Raw genomic sequence first — 19,649 nt, forward strand, 5'->3', positions numbered from 1 at the left:
TATATTACATTTGTATAGCGTCTTGGAATTATTTGGCCTTTAATATTTCTGGAATTATGCATTTATGTACATCAAAGAGCACATCAGTGATTTCTAGCTTGCTTTGTGGCACAGATCCCTATACATTTTATTAGCCTACAACTGCAAATATATCTCTTTCCAAAAACAGTCTCTATTTCGTTTTTTTAAAGTGCAGTTAGTGAGATAACTGCATTAGTACAAAGTACAAACACAAGACCTGTCTCTGGGTTCAGTGTAAGAGAAGCCACATGAGAACCTTGCATTTCTCCATTCGTCAGGTTACTTATCTTATTGCAAGAGAGAATGTAGGGGGGCCTACCACTTAGCTCTTCAAAGACCAGATTTTGGCACTAAAAACTGGCATTAAACCCAAAGGTCTAGGCGTTTCTTCAGGGACAGCCCTTTGAACCATTGGACTCAGTGGAACCAAAGTGACTTTCTTGCAAGACTATGTTTCTCCAGGCCGTATCATCAGTGAGAAGGTATCAGAAATTAAGGAGAAACTGGGATACTTGCACTTGCATTTCTACGATTCCATGGGGGACAGTGAATAACCTCCTCTACGCACCTTTTTTGTTCTGTTTCTTGTCCTGTCCTAATTTGTTTTTACGATTTGTGCAGTGTTTCTCTGTCATTCCCTGTATTCTGTGCCTCTGGCTTTAGAAGCTTCCAACAGCGTTTCGAGAGGGAGGAGCCTGAATTAAGCTGTAGTTTTAAAAGTGACCAGGCTCCTCATACTACGAGTTGTGGCTCTTAAATAACAAGACTATACTTGTAAAAAATAAACCATACGGTGTTAAAAGTGAGTGGGGGACATTGACCTTGGACTATCCCAAAACTGTTTTGCAAGTTTCATCCCTCTTGCACAGGTTGTATCACACAGCATTCAAAGAAGTGATGCTTCATAAAAATGCTTGATGCAAAAGTAGAGCAACGTGTTAACTTAATGTGTTTAGTTAAATTGAACAAAACACCCACTGAATCTTTCCGTATGTTAACCAAGGCTTACGGGGCAGATTGTATGTCACGTACATGTGTGTTTGAATGGCACAAAAGATTTATTGACAGTGTGAGGATGTTGAAGATGATGAACGTCCCCGGAAGGCCTTGTACATCAAAAACAACTGAAAATGTGGAAAAAATAGAATTGAATTGACCATTGACTCATCATCCGAATGATAGCAGATATGGTAAACATCGACAAATAAACTGTTAGGCAAGTTTTGCATCAAGATCTTAACACGACAAAAGTTTGTGCTAAGATGATTTCAAGGCTTCTCACTGCCGAGCAGGAAGAAAATCAAAAGCAAATTTGTACAGACATTTTGGAACAAATTCAAGCTGATTCACATTTTTTAGATAAAGATATTACCTGTGATGAAACATGGATCTTCCAGTACGATATTGAGACAAAACGTCAGTCCATGCACTGGAAAAGGGTTGGGTATGGGTTGCCGACACACACATGACTGGCGGTCAAAATGCTGATGCTGGAATCTCGATTGGCCTGCAATATCAACACCTGAAGGTAAGTTGTCTAACCCTACCCCTAACAATTCCCCATCAGCCTAGCACTAACCTTCCCCACCACAGCCTAACCCCTTCCCCGCAGCTGAATCCTAACCCTCCCCCTAGTACCTAACCCTAATACTTACCATCGGGATGTCTGCGGTCGGGATGCCAGTGCCGGGTTTCTAACCCCTGTTGGGATTCTGGTCCCGGCATCCTGTGCCCCGCATTCTGACCGTCGGGGTACCAACTACATCCCCTGGAAAACGCCACCATCACCAAGAATGAAGAAAGCATGTCAATGCAAATCCAAATTCAAAGCCATGTTAATTGTTTTATTTGATATCAATGGTGTTATTTTGGAAGACTGAGTACCAGAAGGCAGTGAATCAACATTACTACAAAAATCTTCTAGTAACTTTGCATGAAAGAATTAGAAGAAAGAGTCCAGAGTTGTGGAAAAATGGTTTAATTCTCCAACAGGACAAGGCACCAGCCAACACAACTCTCTATGTGAAGCAGTTTTTGGATGAAAAACATATTGCAGTGCTAGAACACTCTCCATACACGCCAGACCTAGTGTGACTTCTTTCTTGTCACTAAGCAAATCTGTACTCAAGGGAACCCTTATACATCAGTTACTGAGGTAAAGAAGAAAATGACAGCGCTGTTTAGACAGGTGACAGATAATGCGCTACTGCACGGCTTTGACCAATGGAAAATAACAATAGAGCGGTTTGTGGATGCTTAATGTAAGTAAACATAAATTATAGCATCAGTCTGGTCATTTAATAACCACACCTCGTATACCCCAGTATTCCAGTGCCCCCTTAACAAGAAGGATTAAGCAGAAGTATGAAAGTTCCACTTTTGTCATATCCAACATATTTGGTTTAGTAATTCATGACTTATTTGATGACTTAAGATATTTCTTTACCTTGCATTTTTCACTATTGATATTTTATGGCGTGGTGGTTTATCTGAAGATGACTGGCATATTAAAATTAAGTCTTTCTATAGATATTGTTTTGTTCCTTCCCTTCTAGATAGCACATGATAACCATAACAAGTATTTATAACATTGCTGAAATATGTAAGGTTCCACTAAACAAATAGCAGCCAATCATTATTTAACTTATACTAAACAAAGATAACTAATTGTTCATTGTATATTTTGGTTTCATTATAGATCTACATCATGTGTATCATTTTACAATTTTATATCATCTATCCCAAAGCCTTGCACACCATAGTAATTTATATAGTGTGACACATTTCTATGACATTGGATCTTCCCACCACCTTTCCAGTTATTTTTCACTTAGGTGACCTTGGCAAAAGTATGTATTTGGAGTTAAACACAAGACCACTTCATTATTTCAGTTGGAAATTAAATAAGGATGCAGAACATTATCACACGATAAAGTTGGGTTATATGATGATGGGTCTGTGGTGTTGTATGTTACATCCCAGTATTTTTTTCTACAGTACCCAATTCTGAAAACCGAAAGAAGATGGTAATAAAGAAGTTTAAAAAATGTGACGAAGAGGTCAATATTTACAATGAGTTCTTCCGACCTTACGAATTGATCAGCTTTGATGACACTTTCTGTTTGTCAATGACAAATTCAGCAAGGTACTTCTAAACATCTGACAAATAGTTTAATTTATGCAAAAAAAAGTGACTTTGTTCAATGATAAATAAGCCTATAACAATAAAGGTATATTAACCTACTTTTTTCTTTCCCGCAGAGACTTTATGCCAAAAAATGTTGGCATTGATCCAAGCCCATTTACTGTACGTAAACCGGAGGAAACTGGAAAGTCTGTTCTAGGGTAAGACTGGCATTTATGCTATTGATAATATGCAAAACTTTCAATGAAATTGTATTGGATAGCTGTCCTCCAATGCAACAAATTATTTATTTACATTTAAAGGACAATTCTAAAATGCACCACTGGACTTTTGCCCTTTGCAGACATATAATTTTGTCTTTCATTCAAATCTAGAATTGTAGATGAATGTCTCATACTGCAGTTAGCATTTAGCAGAGTGCAAAGTAGTTATATTGATGAATAAATAAGAGCTTCAGTGCACATAGGAAGTACTTTATATACTGTATGATGGACAGTTTAGTTTTTTCATTATAAAACATCTTGCGCTGTTTTTAAGTTTATATTGTTTCTTTAGCCTTTTGGTTTATCATACAATGTTAAACGTGTTGTTGTTTTTAATGTGCTTTTGAAATTACCATAGTATTGTACAGAAATAATGACACATTGGTTTGATAATTCTGTGTCTGAAAACTTGCTTGGTTGCTTAAATACTGATCTTCAACATAAAACTTACAAATAAACACTTTGCCAAGTGAGTCCATTAACATGTCCCTGATGTATTTGTTTAGAAATATCTGCAGATTTCATAAAGTATTTGACTTATGCTCTGGCTTTCTTTGTAGTGCTTATTAGAGAGACACTGAATTTAAATTCATTTGGCTTAGTTTCTGCATATCTCCAGGCTCATGTTCTCATTGCCAGTATCGCCAGGGATTTGATCTTCATCTCAGCAGATATTCTATTGCCACATCAGTGCCAGTCATTATCTCTCTTATCTTTTCAATTACTACTTGATGAGAAGAGTCGCTGTGGATTTGTATGCTGTAGCTACATACAAAATACAAAGCTTGTGTTATTGTGTTTTTTCATTATTTTCTTTTGTCTTCAGTGTCTACGATTCAATGTTAAATCATCTATTTTTATTACAAAACTACTCACATAACAAATTGCATATATTCGTGTAGTTTTTTTTTTAAAAAGTGTATGTAGTGATTTTAAGACATTATTTGTAGATATTATGTGCAACTACAGAAAGAAATAAAACATATACAGTGTCTGAAGACCACTATTTACATGTAATGAACTCTGGAAATTTGTTTAAAATCTGCATTTAGTTTGGTGCAAAAGTATTGTGAAGTTTGCTGCTACATGCAGGGTGCCGACTTCCGCGCACAGCTCTTATTGGTTGTCAGACTCCAGATACAGCCTCACTTCTGTTTTCTCCAGTACAGTCCAGCGTTGTTTGGACAGTACTGTTCCCTCCTGTGAGCGCCTGCAGCACAGCCAGCACCCCCTCACCCGCAGTTATACACACAGGGCGTGGGACTGGACCACCGAGACATACTGAGGGCCCAGGAGATACAGAGGGGGTTTGGCCAAACCAGTAGGTGAGGCCACTTCCCCCCTGAAAAAAATTCTATGCATGCTGCCACATTGCGTAAGCATATACTCCCTATGGGAATTTGTCCTTCTAGACAGGTGGTCCGGCATGAGGGACAGTGATGAGAGGAAAGAGGGACAGAGTTGAGGCACAGGGAAACATGGGAGAGTGATGAAAGAAAAAGGAGACGGGAGATGGCAGACAGCAAAATGAGGTAGGGGATGAGGGGGACAGAGATGAGAGATGGGGGGGGGGGAAAGCCCAGCAATCCCAGCAATCCCAGATAACTAATAACTTTAATAGGCTCTGTACATTTTAAAGTGAAAAAATATGATCATGAGAATTCTGGGTTGAACCTAGGACAAAAGAATGCTTCTGATGGTAGCCAAAGAGATAGTTGTCCAAAGCCAAGGGATCGAAAAACAGGTAATCATTTATAGGAAGAGGAGTCAAGAATACTTGACTAGAGAAACTGGTTCAGCATACTGGCAGCTACTTTATATAGCATTTTATATTCCAGTCTATAACGTTTGTCTGTGGCGCAAAAATGCTGGAATTGTGCTGTAGACATGGATGCTTCTTCATCAGTTGTCTGCCTATGACACAGGTGGACAGACAATGTAAAAACCGTATGGAAGCAAAGTGAATGCACCATTCTATAAACGTTTTTTTACTTAAGCTGTGGCCATTGTGTGCGTACAGTAGGGCTTTCGAGCTGAAGGAAAATCTTGAAAAATTATTTATAGCAGCAGTGATCGCATTGAGCGAAAAAACTTGTGGGTCACAGGGACCCTTCACTTTAAAAAATTGGGGTCCTACTCCACAGTTTCTGTGTCCCATCACTTATTATTGGAGATGAGGATGGGCAGCAGTTGGGACAGTGCTGGTAGCAGTTGCGGTAGAGGGGGCTAAGGGCAAGCAACAGTTGGGGTAGAGCTGGGAGTATAGTCAGGGAGGAGTTGGGTTAGAGCTGTGGGTAGAAGGGAGTAAGGGCAGGCAGTGCCACGGGTAGGGAGGGGTAAGTGAAGTGCACAGTTTTGACAGTGCTGGAGGGCAAGGAGGGAGCTATGGGTAGGCAGTGCTGGGAGTAGGGAGGGGGCAAGGGTAGATAATAGCTGGCGCAGTGCAGGGGGGCAAGGAGGAGATTAGGGGCATTCAGTACTGGGGATATGAAGGGGGCAAAGGTAGATAACAGCTGGGGCAGTACTGGGGGGCAAGGGGGGTTAGGGGCATGCAGTACTGTGAGTAGGGAGTGAGTAAGGCTAGATAGCAGCTAGGGCAGTACTGGAGGCAAGAAGGGGGTTAGGGACAGGCAATATTGGGGGCATGGGGGTAGGGAGAGGGTCAGGATAACAGCTGGGGCAGTACTTGGGGTAGGGACGGGGCTAATTGTAGATAGCAGTTGGGGCAGTGGATACCTCTTGGTTGGAGCCCCCTGTCGGGTAATTGTTGTCCTCCTGCTCAGTCCTGGCCCGTGCAGTCTCCACCTCCCTGGCCCCCTGCATGCAGGGAACTGGGATGTAGGCATCGGGGACGGAGCGCAGGCAGCTAGAGGAGCTCAGCACCACCACAGCAAGGAAGATCTGCCGGCGCAAATGGAATCTGCAGGGTCAGGACGGAGAGCAGTATGCTGTCAGTCAGGGAGGGAAGGAGGTGATAATGATACTGGATTTAAACCTCTATAAGCTCCTGCCTATACCTTCTAAATCTTGCCTATACCTTCTAGAATTGTCGCTATTTGCGTACGCAGTCATACAGTAAATAAATGCCTCCAGACCTTGAAATGAGTTTCCAATGCACAAAGGTTATTATTCAACATAAAAACAGTAGGATACACGCTGTGATCTAAAGACAATTTAGCGCAAAGAAATCATACAGACCCAAGGTACAGTTATTAAAAACGCACGCGTTCTGGGACCAGTTACCGGCAGCAACAAGAAACCTCCGTGAACAGCATCCGCAAGAAGACTCCAGATTGGGGTCTGAACGCAAATATATACCCTTACAGGGATAAGCAATACAATAGGCAAGTTTGGCATGATTCCTTTGGTTCTCCGTCACGGTGCTTCTGTTACAAGACATTTAACAGGTCGATTCAAATGGACACAGGTCAGCTTCCAACAGCCTTTTGTCTCCTTTTTCCCGCTGCATGCAAATCTAAGCTGCTAACATTACATAGTACATTTTAGTGTTTTAACTCTCTACAGTCCATAAGTTGCGAACGCATGTTGCGATCTTCTCACCGATGATACCGGAAAGCTGTTGAGACAGAGTAGATCAGTACAACACCAAACACTGTTTGCTTATCATGTACTAAACCTTAGATATCAAATAGTCTTTATTTCACAACATAAGTAATAAATGAATAAACCTTGAATATTGCACTTTGAAGCTATGGAACCTTTTATGCGAGTGTGCAGTGTGTAAGTATTAGGGGTTTGGGAAAAGATGCTAGTTAGATTTATGTAGTGAGGATTTTTAACTTTGGGCAGATGCGTACGCATGAAGCTAATAAACAGTGTTCGCATGCAGGATATTATGCATTCGCTAATGTACGTCGTGTTAACAGCGCAACGGTGTGTATTTAATGTGTGTATGGGGTATGGTGAAATATGTGATCGCATGATGCTAATAATAGCATCGCTGTATGTACTTAAGTGTGAGTTTCTCTAAAATGGCGCTGGGCGGCCATTCGCAAAATGGCGTCTTGCAGATCTCATTTTTAGGATGGTGCCTTGTGGCCATTCGCAAGATGGTGTCGTTCCAATCTAATTTTAAACTGATTCTGTCTCAGCCAATTATCCAGCTTCGACAGTCCACCCTTTGATAGCAACCAACATGCTATCATACACTGATCTTACATTTAATTTTTAGGCTTACATTTTGACATAATATTTAATGTTATTATGGGATGGCACAAGGTGGTTCTTAATCCATCAATAATGAGTCTCTAAGAGGGGACATAAAACTACCATTATACGCACACCGCGGATCTTGGAAGATCATGGGAGAGATGTGGGGATGCACCAGTCTAGAGGGGGAATAGAGACTTACATTATTTGAGGTATTTTAATAATACATTTTGTGCATGTCTAAATATAATACATTATATGATGGTATTTCCTAGTTCAAGGTTGTAATGCAGTTCTACATTTACCTCAGTATTCATATTGTCACTACTGACCACCATCATAATTTCATTCTTCGGGTTTACCTTATTTTTACATCTTCCACACTTCAACACAGTAGGAACACACTTGACACATATGCCAATTTCTATGGTGACAACCAGTATGAGGATCAGGAGTTTACCTATGCTTGCTATCATTTCCTGGACCCACTCTCCTAGACCTGAGAACCATTTTCCGGGGTTCAACCATGAAACCCCTTCCTCTACCTTCTCCTCCACTTCAGCCACTGAAGCATTATGGTTCTTTCGAAATTCCCATTTTAGCTGCTGAATTTCATCCATCTTCCGGTCTATCACCTCCTTGGGTTCGCTGGTATCATTCGAGACATAAGTGCAACACTTCACTCCAAATTGGGTGGCCAAAGTTACGAAATACCCTCCAGTGACAGCTGTTAAGTAATTTAACACTAGTCTGTGTTGCACCAGTTCTTTCTTGTACGCTTGCAATTCCCTACCTGTATACCTGAAGGTGTACATCTCGGTGATATTATCTATCAATTTAGCAAGATCTTGGATATATCTAAAATTTAGTGTACCCCGAGCGATCCTGGTGTGATCCAATGCTACTAAAACTTGAAAGCCAGTTGTCTCACTAATTAACTGTGTGGCTTTATGCACATCACCAGGTATCATATTTCTTTTGTCTCTGTGTTCATACTGCGTATGAAGATATGGTGATGGTGTGTTTTTATGAATATCAAGCATTTCACCATGTGTGAGGGTCATAACCTCTGGGATTACTCTTCCCAGGTAACACAAACCTTCGGAACTCAGAGAGAGCCACTTATACGCTTTCCTTCCACATATAAAATATACATCATCAGGGAGAACATAATGAATAGTATGCATCATTATCATTAAACACATTTCTCTCGCAAATAACCCTATCTCAGGTTCTCCCATCTGGCAAATACATGTTTTTGATTGTGTAACCTTTGCACAGTACCCTTCTGGTATACTACCAACCATTTCTTTGTTCATAATTCATAGGCTCACGGTCAGCTCTTTGAGAGAAGGTCATCGTCTGATTATTACCAGTCACCTCCCAACTTCCTGGGTCATTGGAGTTGGTGATGTTTAAACATAAAAGTGTTTTATCTACTTGGTACTGGTGGAGTTTAAAATTATGTGGTTTGGTATTAAGAAATTTTCCAGCCAGTGTCTTCCCTTTTGGCAATTCTAAAATTTCAGAGATATTTAATGGGAATGGCACCAATCCTACATTATGCTGTCCTTGGGGCACGAGACAGCACACCCAACAGTCGGTTTGGTTCAAAAAAATTTCCACCATGATGTGATAATCCTCTAAAGGATACCCACCCAAATACTGATTATACTTAGGTTGACAACACTGGATGCATCTTTCATCAATTACGGACCCACAGAACTCACACATACAATAATCCTCAGACGATAGACCTTCACACTGTCCCCAAGTATCCAAAATAGCAGATCTCTTAACAATTACAGTACCAAGATTGGTCAGACACTCCCCTGATTGGCAATAGCACTCCTCCTCTTGACTCGACTTCATCAGCAATGCCATCAGCTCCCATCTCTTTTATCGGTCCCCCGTCACAGAAACCAGATATCCCCGAACAAACCAGGATGATGGAAACTGTGGAAGAGAATATGAAAATGAACACAGCAGATCAATCCATCACTGCAGCAAGGACCTGCAAATTTCTTTAGCTCAGGTATCTCACTACAACCTTTTTAATCCTCCTGGAACAAGCTCGCGGTCGGCAGGTCCACGTTATCAGCCTTGTCTCCGCCTTGTTTCTCTACCAGTTGGTTGACCTTTTTGCAGTGAGTGGAATGGACCCAGGTATCTCTCTCGGCCACCTTCAAAGATGTGATACTCATCAGCAACACCTGATACGGACCCTCCCAACGATCAGTCAAACAACCTGAGCATATCATAACAAATTCTCCGGGTTTGACATCATGACAGTTTGCACAAGACATTTTAGGAAATAATATTTTCAATTTCAGTTGTTCTTACTCATCTTCGTGAGACGCTGCACTGTAACCTCATTATCATATTTTCACATGAGGCTGCCTGTCAAACAGTATCTCAAAGGGGGACAGATAAAAGAAAAGAGACAGTCTGAGGTGATCTTGATATTATTATTACCCACCAACTTACACATATTTGTTTTTAAAGACATCACCTGTGAAATGAGTATCCCTATACTCTAGGGATACCGTAACTGCATACAACCTTCTGTACAATTAAACCCTGTTATTAATAGCTACTGCTCTAGGTAGTGTCTTAGCCCCCTGGGTTTGGACAGTATCCCAAGTACTTGACCTTAGCCTGGCATGGCTGCAATTTGTCCTTAGCAACTTTGTGTCCTTTGTGTGAGAGATGATGCACAACTGTTTAGTATAATTTTAAATAATTATTTTAAACATGGCATAAATGAAACAGGGCACAGCAATAAATCATCCACATATTGTATCAGAACAGATCCATTGGCAGGTTGAAAAGATTGTAAGCAGTCGTATAAGGCCTGGGAGAAGATACTGGGGTTGTCTATGAACCCATGGGACACTCGTGTCCATGTGTGGTGTACACCTCCCCCTATGTGAAATCAAAGAGGTACTGACAGTCAGGGTGTTATGACACAGAGAAGAAAGCAGAAGAGAAATTGGTTATCAGCTACATTAATTACCACTACCAGTTTTTTTCCTAGTACTTCCCGTCAACCTGTCTATCTGTAGACCACAGGTATGACACGACCCCTAGCATTGGCTCCCACTCTCCAATAAAGCATTAATGGCCACAATTGGAGCTGGTGCCTGTTGGACATTTGCTGGTCTCTGTGTATATCCTTTATGGGGATATCCAGGTGCTTCCCTGGTTAGGGAGTCCTAACCTCTTTGCCATACAGTTCTTACTTACATGTCCTGGCTGGTTGCAATTAAAACACTTTCGTGGGTGGGGTGGATGAAAGGATTGTTGTGTGGGTTGAGCAGGAGGGAAAGGTGGTAGGTATGGGTAAGGATATTGAGGAAGAGGATAGTATGGGAATTGTGGTTGTGTGTGATAAGTGGGGTAGGGCTGTGTTTGCGGTGGTGTAGGATTAGTGAGGACGTGTAACTGTTAAGGTGCAGGTGCAGGAGTGGATGCAGGTGTGTCTGCTGGCTGTGATGTTATAGTCATTCCTTCTAGAGCTTGAATACTGACAGCCATTAGTTTCTCGATCTGGGTCTCTCTCTTTTTGTGGATGTTCTTGTCATGTTCAATTGCGGATTCTATGAGGGTGTCTGCAGTGACTCCCCTCCAGCCAGGCTGTGAGGTCTGAACCCGGGTCTTTAGGTTCTCTTTAAGACCATCCATGAGTACAGTGACAGTCATTCCCCTGTGGTGAGTGCTATCTTTAATATCTTCTAACCCAGAGCCCGGTCACAATAATCTTCTGCAGATTCACTCTCATTTTGTTTTAAGGTGAAGATTTTTTTCCAGTTAACTACTACTGGAAAATATACACCCAATTGAGTTACAATGCGGGAAATGTTACCTTGATTAATTTAGTCTGTTAAGGGAACATTTCCATCCAATACACAATCCGTGATAAATTTTGTTACGTCGGTATTGCGTGGTAGACAGGCCCTTAACACCACTTGCCAATCTTTGTTAGTTGGCTCTTGAGAACTACCCAAATTTCTCAAAAATCTTTGACATTTGGCTAATTCCTTTTTGGGATCGGGGAAATCATTCATTATAGAATTTAGCTCCTCTCTTGTCCAAGGACAATGCATTACTACTTCCCTTGTGGGCACTACTCCGTTCGCATCCGCATTCCCATTCGGAACAGTTATTGTCCGGATGGGATGCAGACCGGCCGCACTGCTACTTTTGACCTTATTACCTGGCTGGGGGTTTAGTCTGTTGCTGCAACATATAGGGTTAACAACTTCCTCTACGGGTGCAGTGGATGTTAACACTTCCTGTACTATCACTGATGGAGATGGCGGCACCACTTGTGCTTGTCGTGGTGGAGCATCTAACATGTGTACAGCATGGGAAATGGCAGACCTAACAATAGGCTCATCATCCACATTATAAACATTTTCCTTATGGTTACTTAAGAGAGGGTACAAATTACTTGTTACATTACACACACACGTCATCCATTGTCTCACACATACACACACGTCACCCATTGTCACACACACAGCAGTCACCCATTGTCTCACACACACACCAGTCACCCATTGTCTCACACACACACCAGTCACCCATTCTCTCTTACACACACACCAGTCACCCATTCTCTCTTACGCACACACAGCAGTCAGACTTTGTCACACAGACACACACACAGCAGTTATCCATTGTATCGAACACAACAGTCACTAATTCACACACACATATCACCCATTGTCAATATCCTATCACCATTGTATCTTAGATTAAAATTGCCCTTTACTTACACATACCAGAAGGGGCTGGCTCCAGCATCCAGTGTCCGCTACCCCGCCCGTGCTACTGTATCTTCCTACTACAGCACAGCCAAACAGCTCCCTTCCTAAGTTCGTACTACAACACTGCATGCGCGCGTTCCAGCGTTCCCCATGATTGAGCAGCGGCATCTGGCAGCCAATCACAAAGATAGGACAGGGTGGGCGGGGGAGATTTCTGGACTTCCCTCTCCACAGAGGCCCCTTCCTCAGTGTGCCCAGCGTAAATATTAAAGCGCTGGCCTGCCTGCACTGCTCCCGGCCTCTGTCGGCTGATATTACATGTCGGGCCGTCCCTGGGGGAGACGCTGTTGGCAGTGATTGGCTGCCTCAGACACAGAGCACGTCCTACAGGACTCGCTCTGTTTTAAAAACCGGGTCCCTAAATGCCTATAGTGCGTAGAAAACGTGATATAGCGCGTATTTTGCGATCACTGTATCAGGTTAAGCCTTTATTCAGGGTCTTTATCAACAGGGGACCTGACCGTAACCACCTTCTTTCTATTTCAGGGTCCATAGGGGTCCACAGGGTGACCTTGGGGTATAGCTGGATCCTGGATCCTCTGGCACCACGGAGTTAAAGCTTTTAGCTGCTCCAAGGATGCACTTGGGTCCAACCTCCCCTATACCCCGCCCCCGAGCCACAGGCACCTCAGTTTAAGATGGTGCCCGGCCAGAGTCGGGTCACCCTGCGGGGGGGGGGGGCTGCAGGAGCAGCCCCCCAAAGCTTTTTATTTTAACTTAGTTTATTTATTTTTTTTACTATAGTTTTTTTCTGCAGAGCGGCAGCGATGGGCTGTCTGTACAGACGCCCACGCTGCCGCTCCTTCTCCCTGCTGGCGCCGCGACGCCAGCACTGAACTGGGGATCGCGGCGGGGGAAGCCAGAGTCTGTACTAGCCGGACTCTGGCTTCCCCCGGGACTGCTGCCGGAAGACGCCGGGGAGATTAAGGTAAGCCGCGCACCGCTGATTAGCGGCGGTGCACGGGTTCCTTGTAAATGCAGTCCCATGCCCCCGGTCTAGGGGACAGACCGGGGGCGCTAGCGGTGGCGGCGGGCCCCCCCTCCAGCGGAGGCATACCCCGCCAGACCACTAGACCACCAGGGTAAATTATGCGGCAAGCGGGATGCCGGCAACCCGGGGGTTAAATATGCTAGCCAGGGGAGGAAGCCTTCCCTGTCTAGCGGCTCCTCCCCTCAGCTCAGCGCGCCTTTCAGCACGGAGTCTGGCGTCGCTGAGCTGCAGTTACTCGGCCACTCCTCCTCTGAGGTCTCCAGCAGCAATTTTCTTTAAGTGGCAGCGCAGATACTCTCAGGGAGCACGCGGACCGGTCCCCCTGTGTACCTCTCCCCCGACAAGGACAGTGTACACAGCACTATAGCCCTCCCAGACACTGAATCTGGGAGGTTGATTGTAGTGGAAAGGTGCAGTGAGTATATCTTCCTGCATGGTATGTGACTTTTGCTAGTGCTGCCTGTCTGTGTCTTTTTTCTACTTACTGTCAGCCTATACCTATCCCTTTCCTTCTCCTACAAGCCCTACAGGTGTGCGGGGGAAGGGTGTTTCTACAGACCTCACCTATATAAATCACGTATTTGTGAGGTCCGTCACATACAGTTGTGTGCTACACAGTACCATATTGTGGGCTGTTGTTCAGCACACTGGTGAGTGCGCACGTTTTCTTCCTAAGTCATGTCTGAGGAGGAGATTGAGCACTCCAGGGCTCCGGTATTGTTCTCCTGCAGGCGCTGTTCTGCAGGAGTGGATAGGGAGGATTTGTCACAGGACGGCCTGTGCGGACGGTGTCAGGCGCTCCCTGGTATGTCTAAACCTCCCATGTCGCAGGAGCCACCATGGGCGATGTTTTCCCAGGTGCTGGTGTCCATCGCGGACCGTCTGTCGGTCCCGACTGCCGCCCCTACTAGGGCGTTGCCCCAGCCTGCCATCCCCCATTCCCCGGGTGTCCCACAATTATTGCAGACTCCCCCGGGGTCTCAGCCTGTTGGTCCCTATGCGGGGTTGCCAATGTATATTCAGTCCACCCCTGTGGCACAGCAGGCTGTGGTGCCGTTTCAGGTTCCTGTGGCAGCTCCTCCACCCTGGGTGGATGCGATTTCCCACACTGTCCAAGATTTGGCGGCAGCATCTTCGGCTTTTCAGTCGATGTTGCGCAGTGACGTGCCCTCCAGGGCGTCTAAACGCTGAGTCATGGCGCAGGCTGCGCATCTTTCGGATTCTGAGGGGTCCTCGGATGATGGTGAGGTGCAGGATGACTCAGCCTCAGATGCCTCAGTCCAGGAGGTAGACACTAAGTCTTCCATCAATGTGCGGGCTCTGGTTAAGGCGGTGCGGGCCATTCTTCTGATTGAGGATGAGGCACCCGCTCCCAAATCGAGGTATCCTAGTTTTAAAAAAGCTAAGGTTACTTCTGCAGCGTTCCCCTTGCCTGATCAGTTCACTGATCACATGGCGGTGGCCTGGCAGACACCCAGTAAGCGTTTCCTGCCACAGAAACGCTTGGTGTCCAATTATCCATTCCCGGAAGCGCATTGTAAGAAATGGGAAACTCCGCCTGCAGTCGATTCCCATGTAACACTCCTCATCAGGAGTGCTACTTTGCCATTGCCGTCTATATCCTCGCTGAAGGATCCTACGGACAGGAAGGTGGAGACTTGTCTAAAGTCTATTTATTCTCTCTCAGGGGCTGTAGCCCGGCCGTCCATGGCCATCTCCTGGGTGGCCAAGGCCATTGAGGGGTGGGCCAACGCCTTGGAGGACACGTTTACGGATGAAGCTCCGGACGTCCAGAGGGCGTTGTTAGGACAGATGATAGATGCCGCCTCCTACATTGGAGAAGCATCGTTGGATGCTAGCCTGTTGACCTCTAGGGTTTCGGCGGGAGCAGTGTCTGCTCGTAGATCCTTGTGGTTGCGGTCTTGGAGAGCAGACGCGGATTCAAAGAAAGGCTTGGAGGCCTTACCTTTTAATGGAGAATTACTATTTGGTCCGGACCTGGACAAAATAGTAGATACCCTGGCAAAATCCAAGTCAGCCTTCCTCCCTTCAGCTACTACACCTGCTAAGGTCAGGAGCTCGGCCTTTCGTTCCTTTCGGGTTCAGGGCAAGGCAAAGGGTCAGTCCTTCCCGAGGCAGTCCGCACCCAAGACCGCCTCAAAGCCAAAGAAGCAAGCCTGGAGTGCTAGGCGCCCTTCTTCCAAGCAAGAAGATAAGCCTTCTGCGTGATGGGACGGGCCTCCCTCTGGGGGACCCCAGAGTGGGAGGCCGACTTCTTCAATTCGCCCAGTGCTGGCACAATACCACCACGGATGCCTGGGTGCGAGAAGTGGTCTCCCAGGGGTACGCCCTGTCTTTTCGGCACAGGCCGCCTGGCCAGTTTTTTTGCACAAGTCCTTCTCAGGACAAAACCAAGGCCTTGCAGGTTCAGGAAGCCATAGAGGCCTTGCTGACGGCGGGGGTCTTTATACCCGTACCACAGTCTCAACGTGGGATGGGGTATTACTCTACGCTGTTTCTGGTGCAGAAACCCAATGGCTCTCATCGCCCCATCCTCAATTTGAAGTCCCTGAACATGTTTCTCAGGGTTCCCAAATTCAGGATGGAAACTTTGCGTTCCATCATTCTGGCGATGGAACCAGGGGACTATATGGTCTCCCTGGATATCCAGGACGCCTACCTCCATGTGCCTATAGCAACATCGCACCAACGGTTTCTGCGGTTTGCTATTCTCCACAACCACTACCAATTCAGGGCTCTACCCTTTGGTCTCTCCACGGCACCGAGGGTATTTACCAAGGTGATGGCGGTCATGGCTGCTCATCTTCGGAGCCAGGGAATACGGTTGCTACCGTATCTAGACGACCTCCTCTTGCTGGCAAGCTCCCCGGAGGTACTAACCCAGCATCTCCACCTGACGGTCGCTTGTCTACAGGCGCACGGCTGGTTGATCAACTGGAAGAAGTCCTCCCTCATCCCATCACAGCGGATGGTTCATTTGGAGGCCCTGCTGGACTCTCGTCAGCAACGGATTTTTCTGACTCCAGAGAAGGTCTCCTCCTTACAGCTGCTGATTCACAGTTGTCTGAGCAGTGGCAGAGTGTCGGTGCACTCAGCGATGAGAGTTTTGGGGTCCATGGTGTCGGCATTCGACATGGTGGAGTTTGCCCAGTTCCATTCCAGGCCCCTGCAGGGGCTGATTCTTTCGGAATGGAACGGATTGCCACACAGGATCCGCTCTCAGATGCTGGTGCTGTCCTCGGAGGTGCATCTGTCCCTAGCCTGGTGGCTGCAGACGGCTCATCTCCTAGAGGGGCGCCCCTTTTGGATCCCGGAATGGGTTCTGCTCACGACAGATGCCAGTCTCCGGGGTTGGGGGGCGGTGACAGGCTCCTTGTCACTTCAGGGTCGTTGGTCGGCGGAGGAAGCGATTCTTCCCATCAACATCCTGGAACTGCGGGCAGTATACAGAGCCCTGCAGTTGTCCGGCACCACTCTTCACGGAAGGGCCGTTCAGGTGCAGTCAGACAACGCCACCACGGTGGCGTACATCAATCACCAGGGAGGGACTCGCAGTCGAGCTGCGATGTCGGAGGTGTCCCGCGTCCTGGCTTGGGCAGAGCGCTATCTTCCAGCTCTCTCGGCAGTTTTCATCCCAGGAGTCCTCAATTGGGAGGCAGACTTCCTCAGCCGTTACGACGTGCATCCCGGGGAATGGTCGCTTCATCCAGAGGTATTCCAACTACTCGTGGACAAGTGGGGGCTGCCAGAGCTGGACCTGATGGCGTCCCGTCACAATCACAAGCTGCCTGTGTACGGGTCAAGGACAAGGGACGCAGGCGCAAGTCTGATAGACGCGCTGTCGGTGAAATGGCTGTTTCATCTGGCTTACTTGTTCCCTCCGATATCTCTGCTGCCTCGGGTCCTGCGCAAGTTCAAACAGGACGGAGGCACACTGATCCTGGTGGCCCCAGCGTGGCCCAGAAGGCCGTGGTACTCCGATCTGCGGAGCCTGTCCATCGATGCTCCATACCTCCTACCTCAACGGAGGGACCTGTTGTCTCAGGGGCCCTGTCTTCACCCGGATCTGGGTCGACTATCTTTGACGGCGTGGCTCTTGAGACAGCCGTCCTGAGGTCTCGGGGCTTTTCTAGCTCCGTTATTACCACCATGCTGAGGGCGCGCAAGCCTGCTTCCGCGAGGATCTATCACAGAGTGTGGCACACTTACTTTCAGTGGTGCGAGGCCAGAAACTATGATCCCCAGGTGTTCCGGGTTTCGCGTATTCTGGCTTTCCTTCAGTCGGGTTTGGACTTAGGATTACGTCTTTCTTCGCTGAAGGTGCACGTGTCTGCTCTGTCGGTGTGGTTCCAGCGCAGGATCGCTGCTATGCCGGACGTACACACCTTTTTCCAGGGAGTTTTGAGAATCCAGCCTCCCTTTGTGCCACCTGTGGCCCCGTGGGATTTGGCGGTGGTTCTTCGGGCCTTACAGGGTCCGCCTTTTGAGCCCTTGGAGTCAGTGGAGCTCAAGTGGCTAACTTTTAAAACTGTTTTCCTCTGGGCAATTGCTTCTGCCAGGAGGGTTTCAGATTTGGGGGCGCTTTCTTGTCATCCCCCTTTTCTGATTTTTCATCAGGACAGAGCGGTGCTTCGCACTCGTCCTGAGTTCCTGCCTAAGGTGGTTTCCAGGTTCCACATTAATCAGGAAATTGTTGTACCAGCCTTTCAGTCGCCTGATCTTTCGGCTGGGGAGGCTTCCTTAGACGTTGTCCGTGCACTCCAGGTTTATGTGGACCGGACTAGTTCTGTGAGGAAGTCGGATTCTTTGTTTATCCTCTTTGGTTTTCACAAGAGGGGTTGGCCTGCCAACAAAGAGACTCTAGCCCGTTGGCTTCGTTCTGTTATTATTGAGGCTTATATGCAGGAGGGTTTACCTGTTCCAGCCTCTGTTAAGGCTCATTCCACTCGGTCTGTGGGCCCTTCTTGGGCTGCTAGCCGTGGCGCCTCTGCTATTCAGCTCTGTAAGGCGGCCACCTGGTCTTCCATTCAGACCTTTTTGAGGTTCTATGCGTTTGACACCTTTGCCTCTCAGGATGCATCCATTGGGCGCCGGGTTCTCCTATCAGCACAGGAGCGTCCCCGCCCTTAGTTGGACTGCTTTGGGACATCCCCAAGGTCACCCTGTGGACACCTATGGACCCTGAAGTAGAAAACAAGAGATATGGTAAGAACTTACCTTTGTTATCTCTGTTTCTACAAAGTCCACAGGGCACCCGCCCTGACGCACCTGGCTTCATATGGGCTCTGTGTCTGGTCACCGGTTTTCCATCTCCCATTTCTGTGAGTATGGTTCTTGTGTGTTCCAGTCTTCCTTCTCTCTGTTTCGTCTCCTCCTCCGGCCTGGGCTGCTTACCAACTGAGGTGCCTGTGGCTCGGGGGCGGGGTATAGGGGAGGTTGGACCCAAGTGCATCCTGGGAGCAGCTAAAAGCTTTAACTCCGTGGTGCCTGAGGATCCAGGATCCAGCTATACCCCAAGGTCACCCTGTGGACCCTATGGACTTCGTAGAAACAGAGATAACAAAGGTAAGTTCTTACCATATCTCTTGTTTTCAAAACTACTAGCAGGTGCACCAGTTTTGCCTGGGTAACGAGAATGTAATGAACCAAATATTCGTGGTGCATGAATATCAGCTGCAGGTTCCCAAGATCTTTCTGCCGGATTATAACCTTTCTATTTAATAAGATATTGGAGCTGGACTTCCGGTGGGCGGACCTTGTAGATAGCTGCATTTTAGAGAGCTCTCGCTCCCTTCACATACAGGCGCAGATAAAACACCTGCAGCTCCAGGAGCAGTGATGCGCGGACATCAGCGGAGACCTGGAGACAGCGGTGGGTAAGTGGACACTATTCCCGGCTCCCCACCGTCACCATACTGCCGGAGTTTAGGTGCAGTACAAAGCACCACTAATCGCGGCCGCCATTTTGGATCCGAACGGATCGCACAGCTGCCTCCCTTGTCACCTCTTCCCCTCAAGTGTGCTATCGGAGGAGCCACCTACCTTCCTGCCTCTCTGACTTCACTGGCCCCCTGTGACAAGTGCTGTAGTGTGGACAGTGCAGTATATTAGCTCACGACCGCCATCTTGGGACTGGCAGGGCTCTAGCTGCTGTTCCTGCACGACATTTTTATACAGAGAACTATCAGAGTTTTTCTGCATCTCCA

At 46.6% G+C, this 19,649-nt stretch overlaps 1 protein-coding gene across 2 annotated transcripts in view; it reads left to right on the forward strand.

The window, feature by feature from the left end:
- FIG4 (FIG4 phosphoinositide 5-phosphatase) overlaps positions 1-19,649 on the forward strand; it is a 420,643-nt gene that overhangs the window by 245,321 nt on the left and 155,673 nt on the right. For both annotated transcript variants that reach the window (XM_088460480.1, XM_088460479.1), the window contains exons 19-20: positions 3,019-3,166; positions 3,283-3,366. In XM_088460480.1, coding sequence (XP_088316606.1) covers positions 3,019-3,166; positions 3,283-3,366 — 232 coding nt within the window. The remainder of the gene's footprint in view (positions 1-3,018; positions 3,167-3,282; positions 3,367-19,649) is intronic.

This window comes from Taudactylus pleione, unplaced genomic scaffold (assembly GCF_031769625.1).
Source record: "Taudactylus pleione unplaced genomic scaffold, aTauple2 ptg000046l, whole genome shotgun sequence".
NCBI classification, from domain to species: Eukaryota; Metazoa; Chordata; class Amphibia; order Anura; family Myobatrachidae; genus Taudactylus; species Taudactylus pleione.